Here is a 20,619-nt window from a genome sequence, read left to right on the forward strand (position 1 = left end):
TGGGTAGAAGGGGAGGATATAACAAAGCAGCCAGAGTGCTTGATTGTGAACACAAGTGCCAACAACCACTTAACAAACCAGGATGCCACTTTTAATGATTCTTTTTTCTTCCATTAGTCAACCACCTAAGAATTTAATACAGCTGAACACTTTTCTTTACGTTATGGGGCGGGGGAATGAATGTAAGAATGCTCATTTGAAACATGGTTAACACTTTTCTTTTTGTTGCTTATGACTGGACTTAGATGGTAAACCAGATATCCTGAGATGTTAATATTTCTTAAATGTAATAAATATAATTAAGCATATATTTGAGTGTAAGTCTCTTCCTTTCAAAACTGGGTTTGTGTGGGAGCGGAAATAATCATACAGCTGTGTGCATTTAATGTTGTATTCACTCCGCCACCTGTGTGTTTGTGGAGTGCAGGGAGCAAGACACATAAGCAGTCAGTCACAGCAGTACGGCAGTCTGAGGGTGTTACTCTTGCAGTGAGGGTGGCTGGGAGATCAGAACTCGCTCGTGGTGTATGATGTATTGGCTGCGAAGGTGGTTTTGCTGTTGGCTGCGACTTCTTCCCATCTTCACAACTTCTTCCCATCTTCAAGCAGTTTAAGATGTGAGTAATTCCTTGACTCATATTAAGGCTGTAGCTATATTTGTGAGTGCCCTGTTAGATGTCAGCCTTAAAAATAGCTTTAGAGAAAAGCTATAGAGGAGCAAGAATACTTAAATGAGACTGATCGGGGCAAGTCAGGCCTCCTGGTAGGCTGTGGGCTGTGCTATGGCGAGTTACTCCTCTGTTACGTGTTCCAACACTTCATGTCCTGGAAGACTGAACTTGTAAGTCCCACAGACTCAGAGACTGAGCAGAGATGTGATGTCTTCCAATGGCTGAAGGCTGTTAGAAAAAGGGAACGAATTAGTCTGCTAGGGATAGAAGAGGGACATCTAAGTTGCAGCAAGAGGATTTATGGCAACTTCACAATAAGGCTAATTAAGCTCTAAATGGATTTGACTTGGTCCATGTAATTACCAGTGTGTAAATCCGATAGGGAAGGGTTCATCCTGCCTGGGAGCAGGCCTCTGGAAATGCAGGGAGAAAACCATCCCCTTGTCCTCCGTCAATGTGTCAGTGCAGAGAAGGCTGAGCATGCACAGATCGTGCCCGGGGCTGACTATCCTGCATGAGCAGGTTAAATACCCGCTGCTGGTTCGCAGCTAAGAACGGATCCTCACCTCACACCTCTCCGGGGCGAGCCATGCAAACCCTGGCGCTGCCAGAAAGATGTCGGCACCACCCGGCAATGCGAGTCCGTCTCCTCATGTGCTGCCGCCGCCCGCATCACCCCATGGCTGCCCACACAGACCGACCCTCGCTGCCTCCCTCCCTGCCTGCCGCGGGCTCCCGTCTCCCCTCAGGCGCCATGGCCGCGCCGCCCGCCATTTTTGCTCCCGTGGGGAGCGCCCGCTGTGCCCATGGCCGTGCCCATAGCAACCCCTCAGCGGCGTCGGGCGCTGCGAGGAGCAGGGTACGGAGAGTGCGGCCGCTTCTGCCGTGAGGAGCCGCCATGTCCCCAGCCCGGTGAGACCCTTCCCCGCTTCCCTTCCCTGAGGGCTGCGGGCAGCCATGAGGGGACCGCCCTGCGCTCCCTCAGCCGAAACCGGCCCCGCTGCCCCGGGGCTCGGGCGGGACCCCCCGGAACACCGGGATTGCGCCGTAGTGGGCGAGCAGGCGAGGACGGGCAGTGCAAGGGCGGTGTAGCGGCAGCGGAGCAGCGGTCTTTGCCTGCAGCCAGCGCCCCTCGCCCCCCGGGGCTGCACGGGGCGGGTTTGTTTGCTCAGAAACACTGGAAAACACGAAGTTGCCTCCTTCCCCCGTTCTGAGCCATGTTTCTCCTTCACTCGATTTCTTTAGTTGAGTCTTGGGGAGCTGGTCATCTCAGAATGCTTCCTTAATTCCACAGAGTTTTCTCCTTTGAGCATCTGATCACAGTTTTGATGAGAAGTTGCACTCAAATTACGGAAGCAGTAATTTCGCTTTCAAAATGAACACATTTCTCACAGAACTCATGTTAGCAGCTGTTTGCTGAACCTCGGTCCCAGGGGAGCTTCCCTTGGGCTGTGCCAAGAGCCACGCAGCGGCGCTTGGCGCCCATCTCCACACGCTGTAGGTCTCCCGAGGGAGAAGGGAGACGAGCTTGGCTCTGCTGGCAGGGCTCCTCTTGGCTTTTGTTCTGGGTTTGGAAACACTTAGGATAACCTTGAACTTGTGCTGGAACACTGTGTTAAACAGGACTTTGGCAGGCGGTGGAATTGGCCATATCCTCCCCTGATGTAAGTCTGTGCCGTTGGGCTGAAGCCTGTAGCCCTCCCTTGACATGAAGAGAAATTGCTCCCTTGTGGGGAACCTATGTCCTGGTGGCGTTGCCTCTTTTGAAAACAGCTCAAACTACAAAATATACCTTCATATTATTCATAAACGTGAAGCAGGTGACCTCCCGAGGTCACTTCCAGCCTGAGTTATCCGGTGTTTCTATGCTGGTGCTGTTTGTCCAGACAGTGTTTTGCAGGATGGAGTCCTGGTTCCTAGCGGAAGCCCAGCCTGCTGAGCAGGGGGAGGTGGAAGTGCAGCGATACACAGCCAGCAGAAGGAGCAGTGTGTTACTGTCAGCCTGGGGTGATGAAACCGCTTCAGACCTCTCTTCCTCTCTGTGGCAACCCCAAATCTGCCTGAGCACTGCTGTTACTGAGCACTGCTGTCACTGAGCACTGCTGCACTGAGCACTACTCTTACTGAGCACTACTGATTAAATGAAAATAGGCATTGGTAAATGGCAAATGCTGTTTTTTATTGTATTAAAATTCTATTCTGTTGTACATATATCATGAACAGGCCAGGCTGGCTGCTGCTTGGAGCAGCCTAATCTAGTGGAAGGTGTCCCTGCCCATGGCAAGGGGCTGGAACTGGATGAGCTTTAAGGTATCTTCCAACCCACACCATTCTATGACTCCATGTCCATGCAGTATCTCATTTATATTCTTTAATATTTTTATGTCAAACTGCATAACAATTTTTACTACCACCATTTCTTCTCCACAGGCAGAGAAACTGAGGCACAGATACTTCTTAAGACCTACATTTTCATGCTTGCTTGACTTGCAAACAGTAGCCCACCTCTTCAGGACTTCTTCTAACAGCGATAAATCCAATCAGTGCATTGTCATCCTGTAACGATGGCTACTGTAGAAGGTGAACACTGACTTTCAGGTTCTTCTCTCTCATGCTTGGCTATCTGAAGTTAGCCTCCTCAGCCATCAGATCTACTTACATCCCATATTCCTCTTTACAAGTTTTGGCAAGATATCAAGTTATTGCAAGGGGTCTTGGATATGTAACTCCCATTGTTTCCAGTCACATAGCTAATTAGTGGAAAAGCCTGAAGGAGAGCACAGGTTGTTTAATCTCATGGCTTGGTGATGGATTGTTTGGCGTTCCTTTGACCCCGTTGCTTCTACATTTAGAGTTTGAATCTATGCCACTGAGGTCAGTGAAAATGTTACTGACTTTGGTAGGAGCTGCTGACAAAGTGAGCAGTGACAGAGCAGTGCTGTAGTTTAGCAAGGGACCAGCACAGGGTGACTAACACATTGTATAAAAGGGCTGCTTTTGTGCAGCAGCTTCAGTTTTGACCTCAGGTTGTCCTGAACCTGACCCATGTAGCAGTTATGTGGTCTGCTCACTTGGTGAAGCCTTCCTTGTGGCATTCCATGCTGTGCCAAGTCCTTAGGCAGGCAGCAGCAGGAACGCGGCCATGCGGAACATGTGGGAAATGAAAGCTGAGAGCTTATTTGCCCAAGTGAGAAGCCTCCCTGGTGGTGTACTTGAAAATGTGATTAATGCCAGAGTCTGTGATGCCCACAGTTTGGGAAGAGAGCCAGCATTGGGGTGGACCTGCTCCAGCGTTTGTGTCCATAGATGGAGTAGCTCTGCTTCCTGATCTTGCTGTGCTTCTTGTCATCTCTCCTCTGGGTCTTACTCTTTCAGGCTCCTTTCTGGGCTGAAGGAGGCATGTCTGTCTCAGGGGTTTGCACATTGCTCTGTTTCTGACAAAAAGGAATGACTTTGTATTCCTGCTGACATGAGTCTCCATCTCATACATTACTCTGAACACTGAAGCTGACACCCTGATGTTTCTTTGAGTCATAACTTATTTCCTACCTCTTAAATGTTGCTGAACTGACTAATGCCCTTTTATTATTCCTCAGTAGTTGCCAAGAAGAAGACAAACTACAGTAGTGTGCATGAGGCAGTGAAAGCTGGGGATGTGGAACAGCTTGCATCAATGATAAGAAGTGGAGCTGGTATTAATGAGGTGGATTTAGTGCACAAATTCACACCGCTGCACTGTGCTGCACACTCTGGAAGCCTGGAGGTAAAACATGACCTTAGTGTTCAGACACTGCAAGTTACTGTTTTCCTTCTTTGGGGGAGGCTGGACACAGAACTGCTAGCTTTGATGGAGCTGAATCAATCACTTCTGCCTGTTTTTCTCATGAAAGAAGAGAAATACAGCATTTCAGGTTTTCATTTTCCCTTTCTGAAGCCCCAGGCAGTTTATGTAGTCAGTATTGCCAGATTTTACAAAATCAGTGATTTTCTTACTGTGAGCAAAATGTGCCTTACGGCCTCAGTTCCAGGCTCATGACCTTCTTTTGCCCCTGTTGTGTTTTCCCGTTGGGACACTGAGGAGGTCCTGTAGTGTGTGTAAAATGTTCTGAAGGTGATTGAAACAGCTGAGAAGTGACATGAAAACATGTTCATTCTGTTTACCAATGTGCCTCATTCTCTATAGAAATACTCTTAATACATTTTACATTCATAAATGCAATGTTTGAATATTGATGGAGAAATCAGCAGGTGCTTGAATGAGTGATTTGAACATCCAGAAGGACTGAACTGCTGTATTGAGCGCAACATTCACCCTCTTGTTGAAGCCTCCTTGTATATTCTTTATAGGAATCTAACCTTGATGCAACAGGAAGAACCATATAAACGTTCATGTCCCAGAGCAAAGAATGTAAAGTTCTTGCTAAACTCAAGGAATAAGTGCAGGGCTGTTTCTGGAATTTACAGAAACTGACAAGAAAATGCTGATCATCATGTTGTCATCCCCCAACATATATTGCTTACCCACCCTTTTCTGCCCCTGTAAACTGCCATGTTTCATCTGATTCTCCTACTTTGCAGTCGGTGTATTAGATTTTATCAAATTATCTGTCATCTATTTGTTGCTAAGCTCCTTGGTGGAAACAGTGGAGGAATCAGCTGTAGGCTGACTTCAAAGAAGATAATAAATCATCATAATATGTAATAAAAAGCTTACTGGCCCTCTAGCTGGTTTTGGATAGTCCGTTTGGACAGCTTTCAGTTGCAAGCAATAGTGTCTGCTGGAAAAAAGTGAACAAAATGAAACTAGGCTGTGGAAGGATGAGAAGAGAGTGGGATTATGTACACAGAATGAGCCTAATAAGTTAAGTGAGGCTTTAAATTTGGCTCATGATGTTTTTCTTGCCAGTAATTTTAGCTGGAATGCATGTGAGCATTGTTTATTTCCCAACACTTTTACCATGGGAATACTCTCAGAGATTATATTTTAAATCTGGAAGAGTAAAATTAAGAAGTAAAATCGATGCTAGGGTCTGAATTAGTAGATTGTTTGCACATTTTGTACTCTTGGGTGAAAGCCAAGTGTAACTTGCCTCCAACTTCCTAATGCAAAAGTATCTGGCTAAAGCATGTTCTGGGGTGTCATGTTTCTATAATGAAGTAATGTGATACTGTTTTGAAATGTAACATCAACTGATAATTATAGTTGAAATGTGTTTCAGATGCATGATAAAAATAGTTAAGTAGAAACTTTTGGTTTGGGTTGAGCAGAGCCTTCACTGGTTGCTCTGGCATGGAGCTGATACAACACGTGTGACTGTGGGAGGCTGGACAGCAGCTCACCTTGCGGCTATCCGGGGTCAGGATGCTTGCATGCAGGTATGTGTACATACTCACTCTCAAGTAAGTAGGGCAGAGCTGCCACTTGGACAAATTCATTATGAAGATCAACTGAGAGAGCTCTAATAGAGCCATAAGTATCCTGGGCTGCATCAAAAGGAGCATGATCAGCAGGCTGAGGCGGGTGATCCTGTTCCTCTACTCTGCTCTCATGAGATCCCACTTGAAACATTATGTGCAGTTCTGGTGTCCTCAACATAAGAAGGACATGGAACTGTTGGAGCAAGTCCAGAGGAAGCCACGAGGATGATCAGGGGCTGGAGCACCTCCTGTATGAAGACAGGCTGAGAAAGTTGGGGCTGTTCAGCCTGGAGAAGAGAAGGCTGAGTGGAGACCTCAGAGCCGCTTCCAGTATCTGAATGGGGCTACAAGGATGCTGGGGAGGGAATCTTCATCAGGGACTGTGGCAACAGGACAAGGAATAACGGGTTCAAACTGAAACAGGGGAAGTTCATGTGGGATATAAGGAAGAAGTTCTTCACTGTAAGGGTGGTGAGGCACTGGAATGGGTTGTCCAAGGAAGTTGTGAATGCTCCATCCCTGGTGGTGTTCAAGGCCAGGTTGGACAGAGCCTTGGGTGACATGGTTTAGTGTGAGGTGTCCCTGCCCGTGGCAGGGGGTTGGAACTTGATGATCTTAAGGTCCTTTCCAACCCAGACAATTCTGTGATTGTATGAACTTGCTGTCTTTACATCTGGAATCAACTCACCCTTGTTAAAACCAGTGCACTCATTTGTGCTATCATTGCAAACAGATTTATTCTGTGCAGTGTTGGGGCCTTGAGATCAGTCCAGAGTTATCCTGCTGATCATTTCAAGTCATCCTGCAAGGCAGTGTTTCCTTTGGGAACTGAACTTCTGCTCTGCATTTCTTTCAGGCTTTGTTAGTGAATGGAGTAAACGCAGAAGCTCGGGATGACCGTGGATGCACACCCTCACACTTGGCTGCAGCCCATGGGCACTCATACACCTTGCAGACCTTACTGCGACATGGAGTGGTGAGAGACCTTTACCTGCAGTTCCCTACCACACAGCCAAAGTCTGGTATCTCCTTCCAAACAAAACTCTCCCTAGCTTAAACTGAGATTTAGTACTGTAGATTATTTACTGTCTGTGAATTTATTTTTATGGTAAATTTCCACTTTCATTGTAAGGCACGTTAGGGAAATTATCATAGAGTGGTTTGGGTTGGAAGGGACCTTAAAGCTCATCCAGTTCGAACCCCCTGCCACAAACAGGGACACCTTCCATTAAGGCAGGTTGCTCCAAGCCCCATCCAACCTGGCCTTGAACACTGCCAGGGATGGGGCAGCCACAGCTTCTCTGGGCACCCTGTGCCAGCGCCTCAGCACCCTCACAGGGAAGAACTTCCTCCATCTAATCTAAATCTCCCCTCTGTCAGTTTAAAGCCATTCCCTCTTGTCCTATCCCTCCATATCTAAAAATCTAGCAAGAATCAATAATGTGATTAAACCACGTTCCACTGAGAATGTCATTAAATGAAGATCAGCGCTGTGGTGGTTGTGTTATTTTGCAGTTACCCAGATCTATAGTAAAGGAGACATCCAGACCCATATTTAAGGAATAAGGACCAATGCAGTGATAGAAGCATGTCTAAAAATGTACCTTTTATGTGTGTCTTATTTAAATAAACCCAAGAACCTGTGAAAAGTGCTTCTCTTGGAATGGGAACAGCATTCACGGCCTTTAACTCTGCAAAACACTATGTGATTGGCTTTACATAATTTAACACAATGAACAGCTCATTCCTATTTATAGAATGTGTCTTGTGACTAAGATTCATAAATTAACAAATGAACCTGTTGCTGCTTTCATTTTAGAATGTGAATGTTTCAGACAGGAAGGACTGGAAGCCTGTTCATTATGCTGCTTTCCATGGCCGCTTGGGCTGTTTGCAGCTTCTCCTTAGATGGGGAGCGTGTATCGATGATGTGGATAACAATGGAAACCTTCCAGGTATAGCAGGAGAATTCATATGGGGTCTAACCTTTGGTTTACAGTTGCGTTATGTGATAATTGTAGCAAATCTTATGAACTGCACACTGGCAGTATTTGTTACATGATTCCATACCCTTACTCAATTTTCATAAGGATGGGGGGGATTCATAGGATCCCAAGCTTTTCTCTGTCGGTGACTGGCCTATTCACCTCCTGCTGTGGCTGGCAAGGATCAGAGCTCCTGGTGCTGGAATGGGGAGGAGGCTGTGTGGGTGGGCAGCATTCCTGCACCTGTGATGGAACACATGTGCCAGTGGAGGTCACAAGGTGGAGCAGGAGGCAGTTTCAGCTGCTATATGCTCCTTGAATACGTGCTAGGGTTTAATGGCTGTGCAGAGTGATCATGTGCTGGTATGTTCATATGTAGGTTTTTGTTTCTCACTCTTTCTCAGCTGATTTGGTAAAACCCTTGTTCTCATTTACCTGTGTTTCATCTTGATTTCTGGAATGGCTGTAATCTCTACCCTTTTCATACTCATGAGTGTAATTGCTTTAGCACAAGAAATGAGCACTGTTTATTCCTTGCTCTTCAGAGTTTCTTCAGTGTTCCTCTGCCTGCCATGTCACTGCCTCATTATCCCCTGTAAGTTGAATGCTATTCTTCATATCCTGGGTTCTCATTCCATCCTTTCCCTTTTAGCATTTTCCTTCTTATGGTTTATCCCATTATTTGTTCCAAACAGCATATTTTGTTTTCTCTGTAACTTGTATAGATTTATCATTTTAAATCCCTTTTTAAAAGCTTTTCTCCTCTCTTAAGCACCACATACCTGGTAAACCTCTATGTTCTGTTTGGCAAACCTGGGGCTTGTTAAAGGTTGTGAGGCTCTTGCATCCCAGTGGGACATCTGGTGTATTAGCTATAAGGGGTCATGATGTCAGGCACCCTGGTGGCAGCAAGGAAGGTAGCTTTGTTTGCATTTGGGAACACTTCCCTGATAACAGACTTTCATGGAGAGACAGCAAATGCCAGCACAGTTCTACTTCAATGCTCTCTATATACCAGTTAGTAGAAAATTGGGTTTGTTGTTATTTGGACACATATAGAGGCTTGATCCTCCAGCCTTTGTTCAGTTTAATTTGATCCTGTTATCATCCAGAGGAAAGAAGATGCTTTGGAACATTGCTACTAAAAGATCAGTTGGAGTGGTGTGCTGTACAGACCATCTTTCCCTCAGCTTGTGAAACAGCAAGGTGGATTTAAATAATCTTTACATACTTCAGCTTCAACTAAACAGTGCTATCATCTTTCCTAAGAGAATACTTAAAGAAATGTACTGAGTTTGCAATGCCATATTCCTAAAACTTAAAAACTGCCTGTATTTTCTGCACATCTGTGTTATAGCAGAGCATTTAGTTACCTATGCATGCTGATTTTTGGGAAGAGTGTGGCTCATTCAGCTACAGAATTAATTAAACATTTTGGTTTCCCTCTGTATTTGGTTTGGGCCACATCCATGCTGCTTTTCCTGCTCACTAGTTAAACCAGTTCTAAATACAATATTAATTTAATCATAGCACAACGTCTGAGTTTTTCACAGATGCTGTTTTTCACTCATGACTTTGAGAAGAACCAATAGTGTTAGTCTGATTGTATAAAAGGTGAGATAGAACACAGAGAAGGTGAGATAACAACACCCAAGTACCCACTGCCTATTCATGATACATGGGACAAGGTTTTTGAAAGCTGTCAGCACTAAGATGCATATTTTGTGTTAACATCACAGTACCCTTTGCTCAGCATGATTGCTCAGCATGCCTGAGGGATGGTATGGCACAGTTCTGTGTTGGGCACATGTCTGGGGTGGAAGGGACCTTAAAGCTCATCCAGTTCCAACCCCCTGCCATGGGCAGGGACACCTTCCACTAGACCAGGCTGCTCCAAGCCCTGTCCAACCTGGCCTTGAACACTGCCAGGGATGGGGCAGCCACAGCTTCTCTGGGCAACCTGTGCCAGCGCCTCAGCACCCTCACAGGGAAGGATTTCTTCCTAATGTCTAATCCAAATCTTCTGTCAGGTGAAAGCCATTCCTTCTTGTTCTATCACTACAGGCCCTTGTCAGACCATTTTCTGATGGACAGCGTTCTTTTGTTAAAAGAAAATCTAGTAATATTAAATACTAAACCACAGCATAGCCTAAAGGGCAGGGGAGGAAACACTTAGCCCCCCTGGGAAGCAGCCACTGCTGTGGTGAGGTGAAGCAGTTTCTGCAATGCAGCAGCAGTTGAAGGAAACAAATGTACAATAGAAGTGCTGTGAATAAGAGCCTCTGTCATGGGATGTACTTTCAAATACTTTACCCAGTGAAGTGAATGTTGCGGCCCTCACTATATTGACGGGGTAACTGAAGGGGTGATGCAGCTTGTTTGAGGTGGCACAGTAGAGGTGGGACTAAAATGGCCTTAACTCCTCATAAAGGACACCTCTTGCTGGTCCTCTGTAAGGAGTATCCCTACAGTCAAGGCAGAGAGCTGCTGGAGAGTGGAGTGGGAAGGTGAGACCCCAGCAGTGCTCTCCTAAGTGCTCAGTGGTCTCTTGGCAGCGTTGTGCTGTCTCCTGGATCAGCTCTGCCATGAATTTTCTTTGCAGATCCTATCCTTGACAACTTTCTTTTACCTCCTTTGCATTGGGCTGAACTCTGTCCTGGATAGGAGCTGAACACCCCCTGTTCAACTGAGGCTGCTCCTACTTGTGTGGTGTTGGATGGCTCAAATACTGGCAGATGAGCTGGACCTAACCAAGAGCTCTGCTTTCTTGGTGGGCAGCAGTGCTCTGCTCTAACAGACTTCATTTCACCTTGTTCTACAGCTCATCTAGCAGCAGTGGAAGGGCACTTGCATTGCTTCAAGTTCTTGGTCAGTAAAATGGCTACTGTGATGCACACACTGAAAGCCAGGAATGACCAAGGAGAGACTCCAAGGGACTTGGCTGAACGGTTCTATAAAGATAATATCCTGCAGTATATTGATGGTGTGGAAAAAGAGGGGCAGCATCCAGAGACACAGGCAGGTGAGTATGCATCAAGGTACTGTTAAAAGAGGCACTGAAATTGTTAATCATTGTTCTTTTCAATGCTTCCTACACTTCCTGATGGCTAAAGACTGGAATACTCAATGGGATTTTATAAATGCCTTAGGTTTACCCATGATCAGAATGAAACCTGTCACACTGTGTTGCACTATGAATACCAAGTTATCCACGTTCTTCTTAAACTCCAGGAGAGATTTGTAAAAAATAACTAGAAAAATCAAATTGTCTATAAATTTCAATAATTTTTAAGCAAGGAGAAGGAAAAATGTTTATATATTTGATTAGGGTGTGGAATTCAGAATGGGCAGGTTACTTACTCAGGTCACCACCAGTAATACAACATCAAGTCTAAACCAAAGGTGTACGTGTTATTTCAGGTTTATCAGATGAATCTCTTAACTGTATAAGATGCCTGTAGCCATAACCAAGACATGTTTAGTCAGGTCTCTGATGAACAGTGCTAGATATGCAGCTGCATTTTAACTGCTTAAGGGTGCATTAACCTTACTAATTCCAGGTATGAAGTGCCCATGCATATGATATGAAAGAGACAAAGCCTGAGAAATAAGAACATGTTTAGTGGGATTACTGGCATCTGTTTGGAAACATGTGCATTTCATTTTCAGTTTTAGCTTTCCCGGCTCATGGTGCTGCTTCCAAGGGGGACTTGTTAACACTTAGAGGATTAGTGGGAAGTGGAGTGATCAATATGAATGAGCGGGATGATGAGGGATCCACTCTCATGCACAAAGGTCAGTAACTATGATCTGTGTTTCAGTTTGTTGCTGTTTGTTGTTGTGCATGGGGAAGGTTTTCAAGCAGCTCCTCCTCAGATAAACTCCATGAAAACAGCATCTCATTTCCTGAGGGCTCGAAAGGGCAAACCCCAAAACAGATTTTGTCATGCATGTGTGTGTAGGTGTCACTTTAAAAACAACATGCCCAAGCTGAAGTCAAGAGAGAGGAGTTTATGTTAAAGAGAAAACAACATCTAAGATGAAAACTAAATAGTTTCTTTTTAATCAGGAGAGATGAGACTTCTAGAAACATTGGCCAGCTGGGTATGAGAACAGTCTGTGGTGTGGCCTGGGCCTTTATTTACTGAACATATCAGTACTGTGGAAACCACAACAAAGTCATTTGGTAGGAGCTGGGAAGGAAGGTGAACTTCTGGTATCTACCGCCTCGATAGGTAGTGGAGTGCTAGCATTACAGAAGAATGGTCCTCTTGTGTCTGGGGGATTCATGATAATGTCTGAAAGAAGACATAGAATCATAGAATGGTTTGGTTTGTAAAGGACCTAAAGATCATCCAGTTCCAACCCCTGCCATGGGCAGGGACACCTCACACTAAACCGTGTCACCCAAGGCTCTGTCCAACCTTCCCTTGAACACTGCTGGGGATGGAGCATTTACCACTTCCTTGGGCAACCCATTCCAGTGCCTCACCACCCTAACAGTAAAGAACTTCCTTATATCTAACCTGAACTTCCCCTGTTTCAGTTTAAACCCATCACCCCTTGTCCTATCACTACAGTCCCTGATGAAGAGTCCCTCTCCAGCATCCCTGTAGGCCACCTTTAGATACTGGAAATTGCTCTGAGGTCTCCATGCAGCTTCTGTTCTCCAGGGAAAATAGGAGAAATAGAAGATGAAAGAAAGAGGGAGGTATTTCTGTAACATGCTTTTAAAACTATTTCTTTTTGTCTAGATCTAAATGGTAGAATTTTGGAAAACAGAATTGAAGTTCTCATTAAAATAAATGGATACATAGTGATTTAAAAAATGTTTTCTATATTCTTTCCCACCGTCTTTTCTTGGAGGAATGCTAATCCTCTGTTTCATCCCCAGTCTTTACATACAGTGTTGGTGTTATGGGGAAGTACTATGGTTGATACTGTAATTTCATTTCCTTTCTCAGGAAGTAAACAAACATAGCAAGGGGCTGTTACGAAGAAATGGATTTATTCTTCCTTGAAAAGAATAAGCTTGAGAAAGTAGCTTCTAGGTTCCAGCTAGACATGCCAAATGCTTTCTTCTGTATGTGCGACACCATTCCTGGCACCATGTGGTGTGAGCAGCGGTCATGCCAGGTCATATGAACAGGCCAAGCTGTTGTGTTACGCTGAAGCTGAGAAATTTTGCCTTCAGTATCTGGCCCAAGAAATGATGTCCCTACAGTTGCAGCATAAAGCCTTGGCCTCTCTCCTCCATAAGACAGCATCACACACTGGGGAAACCAGTGTCTGTCCCTCCCAGATAGATGGGAGCCTGAAGCTGGAGAGAGGTGACAGTGCTTTGCTGCAGATCTATGACACACACTGGCCTTACTGCAAGAGAGTGTGAGGCAGCAGTTACTTCTGTGTCTCATGCTCAGTGCATGAGATTGGGCAAGTTTAATTTAACTTGTGTCCAGGAAGAGCTGCCAGTAAATATCTAGAACTAGAAAGAGTCACAGAACCACACTGCATGGGCTTCCCCAGTGGTTCTGTGTGACTTGAGCATCTTGACATAGAGGCTTCTCTTGCAATAGTATCTCCACTGTGGTGTTCTAGTGATCCCAGCCTCTGGCATGTCAGCTAATGACAAGAGGAGAACATTTTAGATTTGAAATGCTTCAGTTGAGTATACCTGACTTGTGTGCACCTTCCTTCCCTTAGCTGCTGGACAAGGGCAGATCCAGTGCCTACAGTGGCTGATTGAAATGGGAGCTGACTGTGACATTACAAATGATACTGGAGAGACTCCAAAGGATGTAGCCAAGAGGTAGCAGTCCATATCCTGTAGCTCTGCCATTTATTTCCTTACTATTTATATATCATGTCAGCTTTATTGGGATTAATCCTGATTTTTAGTGATGGAGCAAGAAGAGATCAGGCCCATGTATTCCATTTCTGAGTGATAAGCAAGGCTGTACTATAGCTATAAAAGGATATAATTTTCACTTTAGTTAGATATTTTATCAAGGCCAGACGTGAAAGATGGAAACTAGCTGACCTGCAAAAGGTTGTGAGCCAGTATGCTCACAGTTTGCCCTATAAAGTAAATGAGAAGCAGCTCAGGCCACCTAAGTTTTGCATGAATAAAAAGAATGCATTTTCTGATGGGATTCAGTTACAAAACCCTGCAAAGGAAAAGATACCACTGATGTTGGAGTTATTGTCATTAGATTCCATGGAGGCAGAGCTCATGCCATCAGAATACTATAAAAACAGATGAGCTGCTCATAGCCTGTGCTTCCTTTAATCCTGACCCCCCCTCTGATAGATGGGAACATGAGGAGTTTCAGAGAGTTTTTCCCACATGCATTTTGCAGGCGATGGGGATATTTCAGTGCAGGTTCACTGTTCTCCCTGCAGATTTGCCCAACTGGCAGCTGTGGAACTTCTGACACAGAGAACTGGAGACAGTAACTCAAGTGATGAAGAACTAGATGCAAACAACATGAAGTTCTTTGAAAGCCATGGTGTGGAAGGGAGCACAGATAGCAAAGCAGATGTAACACTGACTAAAGCAGAGAAGAGGGACGCGCGCAGTAAGTACTTTTCCTATCACTCCTTGTTAGAAACAGTTGGTCTTGAGACATTATAGCCCTAGTTACACAATTTCTGTCAACTGTTGATAGACAGTTGACAGGATATCTGTACCACAACAAACTGGGAGATCAGAAAGCACAGCAAAAGCAATCAGAACACAATGTTCATGCTGTTTCAATCCATGTTGGTGAAACCATGTTGGATTCTGCTTGGTTTTGAGACCTGTTTGCTGTGTGGGTGTCAGGTGTAGCTCAGTGTTTGCCGAGCACTGTGATTATGAGACTGTTTTCCAGAAGATAGGATTCCAGCATGACTCTTCTCCATGTATTTTACCTACCTGGAGAACTCTGTCTTACAGTGAGAGCCTATCACAAGATTCAAGAACTTCAGCAACTTCTAGAAATTGCCTACAGCAACTACAGGCAGCTAGGAGGAATAACTGAAGAGGAAAAGAAGATGAAGAAAGAAGAAAGGGAAGCTGAGAAGTAAGGTTAATCTGCCCTGCTAAGGTTTAACTCTGTGAGGTCCATTTTAAAGCTTTCTTTAAGGCTAACTTACACTCAGATTACTTTGCCCACTCTGCCTTTTCCACTTCCAAAAGGCCAAAAAGAAATGAACTTCAGCAATTTGACCATTTCTAAACTACTACCACCAGGATCAGCCCCACAACATAAGAGAAGTGTTTGATGGGCCCACACTTTTTGTGCAAAACCATCTGTTCTGCCTTCAGGCTCTCCTGCAGCATATGTGCAGTAGGTCTGGTAAGTCCTGGCTGTTTTGTTTGCGCTGAGGATGCCAAATACCTGGATGTACTTTAACACAAGGCATTAGTCATAGCATGGCTTGGATGGAAGTGCATACCCAGCAGAAATTATTCAATGACCTGCTACATTTTCGTGTCAGGGGCAGTATATTTCTGCACTCAAGAAAGCATTAGCTCATATCCAGAACACAGAAAACAGAAATCTCAGCAAACCTGCTCTTGCACATGGAGCACTTTTCATAATGTCTAATTCTCAGGGTCTCCCATTAAATGAAAGCATCCTGTCAGACTGGTGATTTGACGGGCAGACTAAGTTTCAAAGAAAAGCCCTTCCGTCTACCAAAGATTTAGTGCTTGAACAATAATGCAGCATCCAAAAGACAGCCCTGTGTCCACGTCTACGTGTCAAAAATGACTTGATATGTCTGCAATGTAGATAGCTGCATCCAAGTTAGTTACCTTGAGCTCCTCTTTAGACTTCTTGGAGAGATGTAGGCACTTCCAGGCATAATTTGACATGTACTTCAGGATGAGATCCTTCATCTTCCTTGCGGCTTGTCTCTCCTGGCTTTAAGGAGGTTGATGTTGATGCTGCATTGGAAGGTCAGAACAATCTGTCTGCAGTGATGGAAAAGGTCACTGTTGACTAATGGCAGTAGTTAGAGTTCATTTTGGAAAGAGCAGCTACTCAGAAGCTATCAGTGCCTGTTAGAGGGCTCTGGTAAGGCTCTTTAAGGGATTTTGCTTTCTGTGGCATGTGTGGCTACACTAGGAAAATTGTGGGGCTCTCTGAAGGGTCTCTGACCTGTGGAGACTAAAAACATCTTTAGCTCCACACTGGCCTTTTGAAATAGGAATAGCACTTCTCAGTGTACCCACCTCCCCTCTCAGGGCACCCACACGTAGATAAATCCCAAGACGCTTGTGTCATATGGCAGGAAACCTCATTACTTCAAACTAATTAGTGACAACACCATTTTCATAGAATCACAGAATAGTTAGGGTTGGAAAGGACCTTAAGATCATCAAGTTCCAACCCCCCTGCCATGGGCAGGGACACCTCACACTAAACCACTATTTTGCTGGATGAAAAGCAGGAGTTGCCACTTGGGAAGGCCACTGTAGTATATTTAAATGCTCCATCCCTGGCAGTGGTCAAGGCCAGGTTGGACAGAGCCTTGGGCAAAATGTGAGGTGTCCCTGCCCATAGCAGGGGGTTGGAACTGCATAATCTTAAGGTCCTTTCCAACCCAAACCGGTTTGTGTTTCTATGAATGCACAGGGCAGACGTCTGCCTTTTCCTTTTACCCACCTCCTATGGTCGTAGCTGTGCTAGTTCATCCCAATACAGACGAGAGCAGCTCAACTCCAGATGACTCAGTCACTGAGGTCAGTTGCTTATGAAGTAAAAATATGCGTGAATTATGTCTCAGCAAACCAGTTCCAGGAATCTCAGTTAATTTAGGAGTCGTGGTGGGTGTGACTGATGAGATCTTGTGCAACTGCTTAGCAGCCAGTGCTTCAGTTTCCCTTTAGTCAGTGTCACAGAATCACAGATTGGTTGAGTTGGAAGAGAACTTAAAGCTCATCCAGTTCCAACCTTTTGCCATGGGCAGGGACACCTCCCACTAGAGCAGGTTGCTCCAAGCCCTGTCCAACCTGGCCTTGAGCACTGCCAGGGATGGGGCAACCACAGCTTCCCTGGGCAACCTGTGCCAGCGCGTCAGCACCCTCACAGGGAAGAATTTATTCTCAATACCTAACCTTAATCTCCCCTCTGGCAGGTTAAAGCCATTCCCCTTGTCTTGTCCCTACAGGCCTTTGTCCAAAGCCCCTCTCCAGGTTTCTTGTAGCCCTTTCAGGCACTGGAACGGCTCTAAGGTCTCCTTGGAGCCTTCTCTTCTTCAGGCTGAACCAGCCCAGCTCTCCTAGACTGTCCAGAGCAGAGCTGTTCCAGCCCTCGCAGCATCTTTGTGGCCACTTCTGGACTCGACTCACTCCAACAGCTCTGTGTCCCTCTTGTGTTGTTGCCCCAGAGCAGAACGCAGGACTCCGTGCGGGCTGTCATTTGAGTATTCCTCATCTATGGCTAAGCCAATCACTAGGAAGGCTGTAGAAGCACCAGGCATAAACGAAAAAGCTGCCCCTGCCCTTTCCAGAATCCCAGTTCAATGCTGTTTTGCTGTTTCACACTCATCTTTGTGCTCCCCGGCACTTCTCCGTCGCCCACAGCTGGAGAGGGACCTGGGTTAGAGCCTGCCCAAAGCCCTGCCGACAGGCTCGGTGTGCGGGAAGACGTCTCCACCTCGTGGTCACACTGCGCTGAGCACGGCTGACAGCGAGGGAGGAAACAAGCTCTTCAGAGCTGTTCCTAAGGGTTTGAGCCAGGAGCGTACCCCAGCACAGCTGCTGTGAGGAGTTCTGCTCTCTGCTGTGACTAACCCCCTCCTCAGCAAAGGCACAAGACCCTGTGGTGTGGCCAGGGCAGGTTGGGATGCGCTTCGCCCCCTACTCCCTGCGTTTGCTTTCGGCAGGGCTGTGAGAGAGCTGGAGGCTCAGCTGGAATATGAGCGAGTGAGGCGGGAGAAGCTGGAGAGTCAGCTGGATGAGTGCCGTGCCAAGATAAACCATCTGAGAGCGAGCCTGGAGAAACAGGAGAAACAATACAGCTCTCCTGTTCCCCCCATGGTGAGTGTGACATGAACAGCCCCAGTGTGTGGGACAGAGGGTACTGCCTATTGCTAGGCACTGTGCTGGGAAATCATGGAATGGTTTGGGTTGGAAGGGACCTTGAAGCTCATCCAGTTCTAACCCCCTGCCATGGGCAGGGACACCTTCCACTAGAGCAGGTTGCTCCAAGCCCCGTCCAACCTGGCCTTGAACAATGCTAGGAATGGGGCAGCCACAGCTTCTCTGGGCACCCTGTGCCAGCACCTCAGCACCCTCACAGGGAAGAGTTTCTGCCTAAGAGCTCATCTCAGTCTCCCCTCTGCCAGGTTAAAGCCATTCCACTTGTCTACCCTACAGGTCCTTGCCCAAAGCCCCTCTCCAGCTGTCCTGCAGCCCCTTTAGGCACTGGAGCTGTTCTAAGGTCTTCCCTTAAGAAGCCTTCTCTTGTCCAGGCTGAACCAGCCCAGCTCTCTCAGGCTGCCTCCAGAGCAGAGCTGCTCCAGCCCTTGTAGCATCTTCGTGGCCTCCTCTGGACTTGCTCCAGAGCAAGTATTTCAAATACTGGAATAAATGTGCCAGCAGCTTTTAGCTTGGGGGACAGGAGTGGACAGTAGCCTTTTTTGTGTCCTGGCAGTGTCTCTCTGCTATTAAGGGGTATCAGTTTCTCTTTGTACCCTGGCAGAGAAACACCAATATTCTTCATCTTCGTGTTAAGAAGAGGGAGTGGCCTGATCCCCGAGTAATTACACACTGCATATGCAGTGACTGACAGTTCATCCTGGCTGGTATCTGAGGCTGGATCATGCTTTAGGAGGGGGTTTCACCATCTAAAGGGTTACTCAGTTACTTCCAACCCAAACCATTCCATGGCTCTATGATTGCTGTTTAATGGCTGCAATGATGTCCTTTGTTTTAGGAGCCGGAGACCATCTCCAAGCCTTGCAAAGAGAAAACAAAAGTAAAGAAGAAACCGTCCTGCCGTGGGGGAGTGTTTGTGAGACTACGCTGAGGGGTGAAGCTCCAAGGAGGGGCAGCCTGAGGAGGAAGAATGGCAATAAACCAGACAACATGAAGTCTTTGCATAGCCCAGCTCCACAGAGGGGTCGTGGTTCTCTGCATTTAATCATGGAATCACGGAATGGTTTGGGTTGGAAGGGACCTTGAAGTTCATCCAGCTCCAACCCCTGCCACAGGCAGGGACACCTTCCACAAGAGCAGGTTGCTCCAAGCCCTTGTGTCCAACCTGGCCTTGAGCACTGCCAGGGATGGGGCAGCCACAGCTTCTTTGGGCATCCTGTGCCAGAGCCTCACCCCCCTCATTAGTAAAGAATTTCATCCTATAGCTCAATCTCCCCTCTGTCAGTTTAAAGCAACTCTTCTTTGTCCTGTCCCTCCAGGCCCCTGTAAAAAATCCCTCTCCAGAACTGTGCTCTAAGATCTCCCTGGAGCCTTCTCAGAACTGCTTTTTAGTTCTCTGGGATAGAAAATATTCTTTAATCATAGCAGCATGATTTTTTATTAAAGGAGGCATCCTGAAAGAGAGGACCTTCAGAGTAGAACCAGAATAGTCTCTGTGAGAAGTACTTGGCTGCACACACAGGCCAGGCCCCTTGGTTTCCATCTTCAAGTCATTCCTAAATAAGCCAGGCAGCGGCTCTTATGTGAGGAGCCAGCTGAGCTGCAGCAGTGACTCGAGTCTAACTCAGGGTTGAAGAGTTCACATCATAGTTGGAGCAATCCTGACCTCTCCTCCACACCTAAAACCAGCTCATGACTTCACATACAAAGTTTTTCCCCTGTGCTACTGTGAAATTCTTTTCCCTTTGGAACCTGGCATTATTTTGAGGGTTTTGATTTCCATAAGAAATCCATGTGCTCAAAAGTTGTTCTAGTGCTTGAATCCTCCTCTGTCCCCTCCTCAGTTACCAAAGGAAGCTTAATCTCTTGAGAATTTCAAAGGTGCTGAAAAGAAATCAGTGCTTTTGTGCACCCAGGCTGAGGGACAGGCACACTGACTGACAGCACGGGCCTTGCTTCTGAGCTAGGGGAGAAACTCGGGCTCTAGAGCCCACTTCAGTGTAGTGATGAGGGTGGTGAGAAGCTGCAGTAGATGAGCCATTTCCTACATGTCTGTCGGGGCTAAACTCTCACGTAGGAACAGTGCAACAGATCAGCCTGAGTCATTGTGTGTCCAAAGGGCAACAGAGCTGGTGCAGGGCCTGGAGCACAAGTGTGATGAGGAACAGCTGAGGGACCTGAAGGAGGTTGTCTGGAGAACGCTGGGGTGGGACGGACACCTTATCACTGTACAACTGCCTGACAGGAGGATGGAGCCAGGAGTGGGCTGGTCTCTTCTCTCAAGTAACAAGTGACAGGACAAGAGGATATGGCCTCAAGCTGCACCAGGAGAGGTTTAGATTGGAGATTAGGAACAACGTCTTCTCAGAAAGGGTTGTCAGGCATTGGAACAGGCTGCCCAGGGCAGGGCTGGAGTCACCATCCCTGGACGGATTTCAAAGATGTGTAGATGCGG

At 46.4% G+C, this 20,619-nt stretch overlaps 1 protein-coding gene and 1 long non-coding RNA gene across 5 annotated transcripts; one reads left to right on the forward strand and one right to left on the reverse strand.

The window, feature by feature from the left end:
* The first annotated feature begins 533 nt into the window (after positions 1-533).
* ANKRD42 (ankyrin repeat domain 42) lies at positions 534-20,498 on the forward strand. 4 transcript variants are annotated; one of them, XM_065678814.1, is made up of 13 exons: positions 534-617; positions 3,102-3,251; positions 4,268-4,434; positions 5,940-6,047; positions 6,946-7,065; positions 7,909-8,044; positions 10,896-11,096; positions 11,744-11,869; positions 13,778-13,883; positions 14,477-14,652; positions 15,012-15,138; positions 17,951-18,104; positions 19,003-20,498. In XM_065678814.1, exons 2-13 carry the CDS (start codon positions 3,236-3,238, stop codon positions 19,093-19,095), a joined length of 1,530 nt encoding a protein of 509 aa, XP_065534886.1. In that variant the 5' UTR covers positions 534-617; positions 3,102-3,235; the 3' UTR covers positions 19,096-20,498. The 4 variants fall into 4 exon arrangements, with proteins under 4 accessions (XP_065534886.1, XP_065534884.1, XP_065534887.1 ...); XM_065678813.1 differs by lacking the exon at positions 534-617 and adding an exon at positions 1,504-1,583; XM_065678812.1 differs by lacking the exons at positions 534-617; positions 3,102-3,251 and adding an exon at positions 1,358-1,583.
* Positions 12,138-17,215, reverse strand: LOC136014070 (uncharacterized). The gene is made up of 3 exons (XR_010612498.1): positions 16,729-17,215; positions 15,876-16,034; positions 12,138-12,372 (listed from the first exon to the last, which is right to left on the reverse strand). It is a non-coding gene; the product is annotated as an uncharacterized LOC136014070 (long non-coding RNA).
* Positions 20,499-20,619: the final 121 nt, after the last annotated feature.

The sequence above is a fragment of the Lathamus discolor genome, chromosome 4, assembly GCF_037157495.1.
Source record: "Lathamus discolor isolate bLatDis1 chromosome 4, bLatDis1.hap1, whole genome shotgun sequence".
Classification (NCBI taxonomy): Eukaryota; Metazoa; Chordata; class Aves; order Psittaciformes; family Psittacidae; genus Lathamus; species Lathamus discolor.